Source organism: Cuculus canorus, chromosome 13 (genome assembly GCF_017976375.1).
Source record: "Cuculus canorus isolate bCucCan1 chromosome 13, bCucCan1.pri, whole genome shotgun sequence".
NCBI classification, from domain to species: domain Eukaryota; kingdom Metazoa; phylum Chordata; class Aves; order Cuculiformes; family Cuculidae; genus Cuculus; species Cuculus canorus.
The window spans coordinates 5,020,482-5,030,452 of NC_071413.1; the positions used below are offsets into that span (position 1 = coordinate 5,020,482).

At 47.5% G+C, this 9,971-nt stretch overlaps 1 protein-coding gene across 2 annotated transcripts in view; it reads right to left on the minus strand.

Annotated features, from left to right (window-relative positions):
- The window catches only part of SPG7 (SPG7 matrix AAA peptidase subunit, paraplegin), a 35,413-nt gene extending 27,516 nt beyond the window's left edge, over window positions 1–7,897 (minus strand). The window contains exons 1-4 of one of the 2 annotated variants that reach the window (XM_054078497.1): window positions 7,705–7,897; window positions 6,741–6,868; window positions 4,482–4,584; window positions 3,104–3,193 (exon numbers count right to left, since the gene is read on the minus strand). In XM_054078497.1, the coding sequence (XP_053934472.1) occupies window positions 3,104–3,193; window positions 4,482–4,584; window positions 6,741–6,868; window positions 7,705–7,882 (499 nt within the window). In that variant the 5' untranslated portion in view covers window positions 7,883–7,897. The remainder of the gene's footprint in view (window positions 1–3,103; window positions 3,194–4,481; window positions 4,585–6,740; window positions 6,869–7,704) is intronic. The other variant, XM_054078498.1, reaches the window with a different exon arrangement.
- Window positions 7,898–9,971: the final 2,074 nt, after the last annotated feature.

A 9,971-nucleotide genomic window follows, 5' to 3' on the forward strand; every position in this document is an offset into this window, starting at 1 on the left:
ATAAATACTATTCTGGACCTAGAAATAAATTAACTCTGAGCCACTGGACTGGCAGCGCCTCTGCCCAATGCAGCCCAGATCAGATTTATTTGCAAATTCCTAACAAATGCCCTGACACCAGCATTTATCACCCGCCACCAATTAGACCCTACACACTCTGCAACAAAACCAAGGGACAAACATATGACCCAGTCAGATGCTAAAAAAAGTACTCCGTCCTTCAGATACGCAGCATCATTTTTCACTTGTTTCCTAGCCCTGCTTCACATTTAACAGGAAAGGCTTGTTCCTAAATAGAAACAATGCAGCTTTTCAGATAAGGTCATAATTTCAAAAGACAGTGACAAGCTCAGACGCTGCATCCAGCCCATCCACTTTGTTCTTCAATGACATCCCCTCACTTCTGTGCTATCTGCCAGATCCAGCTTTATTAGAGCAAAGCAATTCATCACAGAGCTGCAGATTGACACCCACTATAGTCTTATTAAAAAAATTAAAATATAGTATGATAGAAGGCTTGCTCTGAGCGAGGTCCTGAAAAGCTGAGCAAGTTCTAAATGAAAAAAAAAGTCTGTAGAAAAAAGAAACTACTCCAGAAAAGTGAGCACAGACAGAAAGAAGGTCCATCTATTGCTATGCAAGTTCCTTGGAGATGTCAAGAGTCAACTATTGCTAAGTACATTTCTTCCATGAAATTTCAAAGTGAGAAGGCACATGAAATGTTCAAAGGCACACGCAACTGAGAAAACTATCACAAAAAGATTACCACAGGGTAAAAGCTGTCCATGAGACACTGTCACAAACAACTCCACCAGTTTCTAGGAGCTGGGCTCCTCTAGGACCTCCAACCCACTGCTGAATAACTTCAGGAACAACCACCATTTCTAGAAAGCTAGAACACAAAGCTTTCCTCTACTCTGCATTTAATTAAGGACAAAAATCAATCTATTTCTAAGCTGCTGTGAACTCTGATTCTCTTTACAGTAGAACATTCACATTGCACCATAAGCGAACCCACAATACTCAGTAAATGAGAACCAGTAACTGGATGTGACACTTGCCAGCAACAGCTGTGGGAATACTTCCAGCTTTTTAGTCTCAAAAAGCCTCCGTGAAGCAATGATTTGCCATTAACCCCAAATGTGAACTCTCGATTAAAATCTTGCAAGGGCGGCAATGACAGTTTGAAGAGTTCTTTTTAATAATTACCGCAGAGACAAGTATTCCCCTGGAGACGCGGGGTAGCATTCCACCTCCCAAAGTCAGGCTATCCATTAATCACAGGAGGAGAGGCCACCAAACGCGGCATGTTACTGTTTACTAATTTTAACAGCTACAATACTTCAAGGCGCTGTGGTCGCAGTCACCCTGTGTGGTCTTGCAAACACAAAGGGCCCCAACTTCTCGGCTCCGACTTCCTTAGCAAGGACCCTGTGGTACCTGTACTCGCTTCCCATGGGACTTCAGCCCTGTTAAATGGATTAAACAGGCAAAGCCACTGCTCCTGTCTTAAAGACCGCATGCAATGACACGAGTCAGGCTCAAAGTCATCAGCAGCTGACTGCTTTGACCTCAGAAGTTGGTTGGTCCAAGAGTGTTCCACGATTGTTTAACCACAACAGAGGAAAAGCCAGGCTGTTGCACCACCTGATGGTACCTATGCAAAAGTTTATCATACAATTTACACAATTATATTACAACCTGTGTGACTTAAACGTGACGCTAAATGCCTTCCAACTTGCAGCAAAGAGGTCTGGAGCCCACCATCATCAGAAGGTTTATCCTTCACTCCAAGGCCCATGGAACAAGCAGCACAGCAGAGTCCACTAACACCATAAACTGAAGAAAACACTCAGGTTTCACTATGCTTCTGCAGGCATTACTGACAAGACAGAGGAATAAGACCTTTGCCTGGGCCACTTCTGATCTGTTTCTTAAACTGCCCCACCAGTTGCAGGACACGCCATTGGCCTCAGGACTTAACAGCTAAAAACCTACACCAGGGTCTGAAAACTGGCCTCATCCAAAGCCTGGAACATCTCTGCATGCACTTCAGTTCCCAGGAGGCTGGAGGGAAAGAGCACGTACTCACAAAGGAGCACAATTTTCTTCACAGAAAGAGTCGAATTACACTTTTTAAATGGAATGCAGCTGTTGCTGATCTACAAATAGCAGAACACTGACAACAACACCAAGACTTGAAGGGTCACCCACAAACCTATTTGAAAAATCTTTGGTGAAAGCCCACTGGTAGCAGACACCAGTGCCTCCTACAAGGATCAGAACACTGCCTGCCAGAAGTTATGCAAAGCTTTTGCCCAGTACACAAAAGTTATTCCCTGCACCGCCCCATCCCATTCGTGTCTTTAAATTCCTCATGCTCTTAAGCTTTAGGTACAGGGAAAGCATTCCTCAATCGCACAACGTAATCTGGCACGCCTCATATATCCCTAGCTTCCAGAACACAGTTAGTGAGATAAAACTAATTTTCAAGAAGTCCTGCGCAGCAAGGTGCCTGGGGCTGAGGCAGATAAGACGTGCAAAACAGCACTGGGAGAGACTGATTTAACAAGAAAAAACTCTGAGCAAGTGGCATTCCTAACACAGCTGAGAACTCCTTAAGGAATCTATTTCTAACCATGAGCTCTGTAAATCACTAGAAGTAGAGACACATCCACAGTGAAGATAAATAAAATACAAGAAAAAACAGAAATCAGCTTCAAGACCTGAATTTAGTTAATACAGGTTTATTAAATCAAAATGTTCTACAACAAAAACTCCAAACCAAAAATCAGTAAATACTGCTGTTCCCCTTTGTAAAGAGGCAAAACTAAGGTGAACACCAATGAAATTGTGCCTAGGATACAAAACGGCACAGAAAGAGAGTAAACTTCACGATCTCTTAAGCCTTTGTATTCCACCACCTAAGCCAAAACACCCCTTCAAGCCTGTCCTCAACCACCTCTGCCAGCCTGCGGCTAAGTTATAGTTACAGGTTTACAGTACTCGGAGACAGAAGCATTCACGTGGATCTTCCATGCTGCCCACCATCATCCTTCACACACAATTTGTTTCATTAAATATCATTTTGGCATGTACATACCATCCTCCTCCTGCGGAGATTTCTTTTTGAATCCTCCATTCTTCTGGTTACTCCCCTGAGAGCTTGAAGTAGTAAAATAGTGAGTGCTACCTGCAGGCAAGCAGAGGTAAGCGGTTACTACGAGAAGGGCTCAGGACACAGTGGGAGAAGAAGACAAGGATGACAGTACACGTGAACTCCAAAGGCAGAGAAGGCCGAGCTCCACATCCACCCAAGCGCACTGCTGCGTTCATGTGCCAAGGGAACAGGACAGTCTCACCAGAGGGAGCAACAGGAGGCACAAACTCCTTCAGTTTCCTTATGTAATAAATACTTTTTGACAAAATATGGTTTTGCTCAGAGATCATTTTAATGTGGCAAAGAAAATAATTAGGGGAAGTTTCCCCTAAGGGGAATTAGGGAAACACGTACACATTTCCCAAGGCACAACCCCACAGTTAACACTGGTGTGGTCAGCAAAGAACAGCCTCCCAGCAGGAACTGCAAGTGCTTAAGAACGGAAATGTCCGTGCTGGAGTGAAATGCAGGTTTCCAAGTAAATGCTGTTAGAATATGGTGATCAAAGCCAAGGAAGTATAGCTACAAACAGTAAGACTCGCAGTTGCTGCTACAAAATGATAAGCAAAGGCTTGTTCGCAAAAAGCTCAGAAGCAAGACAACTGATGAGGGCAGCAGATCCCAGTTCCCATGGTCTTTCACGATGGCTCTGAATGAGGAGTAAGCCCAGAAATCAGACTGCTTGTTCCCTGTTAGTTCTACTAGAGAATTCACTGCCAATTGAAAGATTATCAATATTTTAACTTCTAAAAAAACTCTTCAAGGTAAAGCAGCCTAAGCTCACCATGCCCACACTGGCCAGGATACGAATCTCAAAGGCAACAGCAAATTCACCTTCCCAATTTGGGGAGGGTAGCGAAAAGAATAATTGCCTTTGTTCTATATTTCTGGATTTTTTGCTCTAAGAATTCAGGCAACATTTTCTAACACACAGTTTTAAATTGCTCCAATGCAAGGTTTTCAGCAAGGTCATACAATGCTGTTTCCGAGAAAGGTGAATGACATTTTCATCTTAGGCTTTGCTAATGAGGCCCAGGAAGATTCTCTACTTTAAAGTCTGCAGCTTTTAAATTAGCTTTAGGTCTAATGATTCAACTGCTTACTTAATCACGCTGAGCTACTTGAGGAAGGTGCCATTGTTCATCTCTGACACCAGACAGAGACCTAGAACCCCTGCAAATGGCACACAACTCCCAAAGCCAAGGGCAGTACAGCTTTATTTCAGTTTCAGGAACGCAGGCAGCGAAGGTAAGGAAAAGACAACGCTCTAAACAAGACCATTTCCACTCCTCCACCTGTACAGTTGCTCTTTGGGACTCACCTAAGAGATTCCAAAGCCTGACTGGATCTCGAATTAAGTGTTGTTTCACCAGGATTCCACTGAGACCTTGACATGTGGGGGAAAGTGTTTGCGACAAAAGGCTCTGAGGAGGAAGATAAAAAAAAAAAGGCAACTATTGGAAAAATACCATGACCGCTTACCCTTTTAACATTCCATGAGACTAAGATTTTTAAACATGAAAATATTGTGGGAAAGTTGCTGGACCAACAGCTGGGAGACCTGAGTATTATTCCTGGTTGTGCTGTGGACTGTTTAAGTGACCTTGAAAATGTTGTTTATAACCCAGTTTAAAGAAAGCAAATGTATAAATAGGGACATACGCTCAAAACTCTTGAAAATTTTATCTTTTTCCCCCACGTATCTCTGGTTTTCATGCTAAAGGTATGTGGGAAGTCAGTTCTGTTAAATGTACTGATACCCTCTCACAACAGGAAGTCTTAAGGACTTTGCAACCCTGCTGCACAGCAGCAAGGACAACACAGCCACTTCCCGTGGTTGTGCAGCACCAATCCTGCAGCCGATATTCACATCTGAAAGCAACTTCACAACGTCTAAACTAACATTTACCAATACTCTCACCTAACAAAAGCCTTGCCCCTTCTCCAATGTGATTCTCTGTCTCACCACCTCTCCAGTGCACAGGCACAAATTTCTGTGCAGCAAACCAGACAAAGATGCAGACCAGGCAGAAATCCTTCACCTTTTTTTCCAGGTTTGCTGGGCAGCACCACTGCTTGTGCTGACTCGAGAAGGTTAACCTCTTGGGATCAACACCTTCCAGAACAGCCCAGACCAGTTTAAATCCATCACAACAAAAAACAAAGTGGGGGGGGGGAGGGGGGCAATTGTTCTTCCTCCAACACCTATTAGGACAGCCAGTGCTTTTTCACTGCACTGAAGGAAAATACAAAACAGCCTTAAACATTGCTGGAGGCACAGTTTAAGTAAGAACTTTGCCCTTAAGGGCTGTGTCAGAGTACCCTGCAATACCAGCAGCACTGCAAGATGGGGAAACGGCACCAGAGGCACACACTAACTGGTGGGTGCTTATATCCCAGTGATGCAAAGAGCCAGCACAAGTGATACGAGAAACGAAAAACTTTAATCAACATTTTCTTGCTTGGGATGGCCCAAGTGTTCTCTTCACCTGGTATTCCCCCAAGTTACTGCTGCACAGCGCTGAAACAACTGACCTAGGCTAGTCTAACCCAAGAACCCTCCTTGGGAAGACCTGGTCTGTAAGCAAGCACCCGCTTCACAGAATCATAGAATGCCTTGCATTGGAAGGCACTTTTACAGTTCATTACCCAGTCCAATCCCCCTGTAGAAGCAGGGAAATTTTAACTTAATCTGACTGCTCAGAGCCCCATCCAACCTGACTTTGAATGTTTCCAGGGATGAGGCCTCCACCACTTCACTTCCCTGGGCAACCTGTGCCAGTGTTTCAGTATTCTCAGTGTGAAAAATTTCTTCCTTGCACCCAGCCTAAATCTCCCCTCCTTAGTTTAAAAACACTCCTCCTTGTCCTGTCGCAACAGGCCCTGCTAAAAAGCCCCTCCTCAGCTTTCCTGCAGGCTCCTTCAGGTACCGGAAGACCACTATAAGTTCTCCCTGCTGTCCTCTCCAGGCTGAAGAACCTCAACTCTATAATAATCACAGAGAATCAAAGAATGGTTTGAGCTGGAAGGGATCTCAAAGCCCATCCAGTTTCACACACCTGCCCTGGCCAGGGACACCTCCCACTGGATCAGGTTGCTCAAAGCACCACCCAACCTGGCCCGGAACACCTCCAGAACGTCCCTCTGACAGTATGTTTTCTTTCTCTGACAGTATGTCAGTGTTTTTCCGACACTGTGCTTTCTTTGAAAATTATAATGTATTGTGTGAAGTATGATTTGTGCTGAACAGAGGTCTCTTCTTCTGTGACCACCTCTGTTTGGACTTTTCATCTGTCTTAAATCATAGAATCACCAGGCTGGAAAAGACCTCTGAGATCATCGAATCCAAACATACCTATCTGCCACTAAACCATATCCTTAAGTACCTCATCTACTCATCTTTTAAATACCTCTGGGGATGGTGACTCAACTACCTCTCTGGGCAGCCGTTCCAGCGCCTGATGACCCTTTCAGTGACATTTTTTTTCCTAATGTCAGATGTGAACCTCCCCTGGTGCAGCTTGAGGCTATTCCCCCTTGTCTTGTCACCTGTTACTTGGGAGAAAAGGCCAGCACTCACCTCTCTACAACCTCCTTTCAGGTAATTGTAGGCAGTGATAAGGTCTCCCCATAGCCTCCTCTTCTCCAGGCCGAAAGCCAAGGCCAAACAGAGAGCTGGAGCCAGCTCCAAATTTGCAAGAGTTTTGACTGTTGCAAAGTTTCATAACATTAAAATTAGACCTTGAAAAGTAATAGAATATGCATAAGATTTCTGGGAATATCTATACATATGCATGGAAGTGGGAAATATATCCTGTAACTAGCCTTTGTCTTGCTGCACATGATTGATGGAGATCATTCCTGCATGTTGCCCAGGCCTGATAAAGAATGCTTGCTTTCTAAAACTCCATAATGAGTAGAGTTTTATTTGCTGGCATTTGGGTATCAGAGGTGTTCAAGGCCAGGTTGGAAGGGGCTTTGAGCCCCCGATCCAGTGGGAGGTGTCCCTGCCCACAGCAGGTGTGTGGAACTGGATGGGCTTTGAGGTCCCTTCCAACCCAAACTAATCTATGATTCTGTCTAACTTTCAAAACCCACAACTGCTTAGACGAAACTTAACCATACTTTAGCTTAGATCAAAATATTCTGCTTTGAAATATCCTGCATAGAGGGGGCATATGCTCCAGGACAGCAAGATGGTGACCACCCAGAAAGAGAAGGTCTCTCACATTCCCACATGTCCAGTGGGAGGTGTCCCTGCCCATGGCAGGGGGCTGGAACTGGATGATCTTTAAGGTCCCTTCCAACCCAAAGTATCCTATGATTCTGTGACCTCCAGGGATGGAGCATCCAAGGCTTCTCTGGGCAACCTGCGCCAGGGCCCTCCCCACCCAGGGCCCTCCCCACCCTCACAGGAGAACATTCCTTCCCAAGACCTCCCCTCCAAACCGCTCCCCTCCTCCTACCTCCTCACACCACGTCCCTCCCAGCCTCCCCGAGCCCCTTTCCGCGCTGGGAGCCGCTCCCCCCGAGGCCGCCGTTACCTGCGGGCCGCGTCCCACGGCAAGGGCCCCGGTGCCGGCGCGGTGCCGAGCGCAGGCCCAGGCCGCCCGGTGCCGCCGGCAGCCCCGCAGCAGCAGCATCAGCGCCATGGCCCGCGCCCGAGAGCGCCGGGGAGCGCCAGGCCGCGCCGGAAGTGCCCGCTGAGGCGAGGGCGGCCATCTTGGGGAGGGGCGGGCGATGGCGCTGCCATGGCTCAAGATGGTGGCGGGGCGCGGCCGAGACCGCGCGGGGGGTGACGGGAAGGGCCGGGAAGGCGGCTGAGGGGGAGCTGAGGCTTGGCTGGGGAGCGGAGGCCGCGATCTGTGCAGCCAGCGATCTCCGGAACCTCCGATCCCACAGCCGCAGATCCTCACAGCCCCAGATCCCCAGGATCCTCGCAGCTCCAGATCCCTACAGTCCCCGGTCCTGTTGCCCCCCAATTCCCACAGCCCCCAATCCTTAAAGCCCTAGATCCCCACAGCCCAGGATCCCTGCAGCACCAGATCCCAGCAACCTCCAATCCCACAGCCCCCGATCCCACAATCTCAAATCCCCACAGCCCAGTTCCCTGTAGCCCCCTATTCCTGCAGCACCAGATCCCCACAGCAACCTCCAATCTCACAGTACCCGATCCCTACAGCCCCAGATCCCACAGGCCCAGATCTCCACAGCCCCAGATTCTGCAGACCCCCAGATTCCCCACATCCCCAGAGTCCTTGAGCCCTGCAGCCCAGCTTGACCAGGATCCTGCATCCTGGCCTGCCCAGACCTCCCCCACCACTCAGCCCAGCCTGCCTTCTGCAAACATGGCCCAGGCCAAGATCTTCTTGGCCAGGTCCCTTGGAGCTCCCACAACCCAGCCTTGTCCAGGTGGGTTCCCAGCCCAGCCAAAGCCAGGCTCCCAAACCTTCAGGCAGGAGGAGTGCAAACACCCAGGAGGAGCAAGTGAGTTCCTGCAGGCATGGGAGAGGCTGCAGCCACCCAACATCACTGTGGTGGCATGGCAGGCAGGGAGAGCTGGCACTGGGAAAACAGGCAGCGTGGAGTCTGGCAATGTGAGTACACGAATAGCCTCACTTTATTCCTCTTCATGTCACGTCCCACATAACTGTAACGGCTGGGGAAAGAAGAAAGAAAAAACCTCTGCAACCTCAGATTGAACAGAGAGGAGAGACCAGGTCCCTCCCTTTGGAGCTGTTGCTAAGGAAGAGTTCCCTTTTCATAGATTAAGGTATGAATCAGCTCTGATAGAAAACAGAATTTAGTGGTGGCAGCTGAGCATGGTGGATTAAGAAATGCACTTAGAAGCAAAGTGAGCAAACAAATATATATACACTTATATGTTTGCTCTTCAGCAGGGTTAACTGGCTCCTGTGATCCCCCTGCCTTCTGTGGAAAAGCTATTATGATGCGTTTGATAACCAGCTGTTGTCTGCATTCGAAATTGCTCTGTTGGTGCATGTGCGCATTTCTAACATTGGTGGAACCTCCCCTCAAGCACCAGAGCACGTCAGGGTTACGAGCAGTGTTAAGTTCCCCATGTGCAGATCTCACAAAGGTCACTGTGTTTGTGTAATCTCTTCCTATTTCTCACTAGTTGTGTACAGCAGAGTGGTTGGGCTCAACGTCCTCTTCTGAGTCTTTCTTCAGGGCAGGAAGGCATTTCAGAGCAAACATCACCTCTCTCCTGCCACAGTTACACCCTTCCTGCTCTACTGAAGCGAATGTTCTGTTTGCCAGGCCTGCAGGGCTGATCTCTCCTGCCCACTTCCTTTGATGTGAGTTCAAGAAGTCACATTTCTTTCTCCTCTGCTGTCCTGCTGACCAGGATGGTTTCTGTAGCTTTTCCTCCCTCCCATCTGTCCATGTTTCTCCCCTCAGGTGACTTGAGGACAACTTTTGGGTATCATATCATCACTGTTGTTTAGTTCCCCGAACTTACCTGTCCTGAGGTGTCTCGCGTTCTTGAGTGGGAAGTTGCAGGGCTACGTAAAATCATAATAAATAATTATCTCCCTTCCCAGCAGGCCTAAATTAGCATCCTCTTTCTAGAAGAGTCTCCTAGGATGTTAATTGTCATTGCCCCCTGGGATGTGTCTAAGTAAACCTTCCACCATCGAGGTCTATTAGCATTTAAATGTCCTCCTCACTCCTGGAAGTCTCTTTCTATCGCTGGCTTAATCGTCAAACAGCTTAATTTACAGACACAAAATTAAACCGGTTGCGATTAATCCATATTGGCTGGTCAGAGTGTCGCAGCAGGGATGTG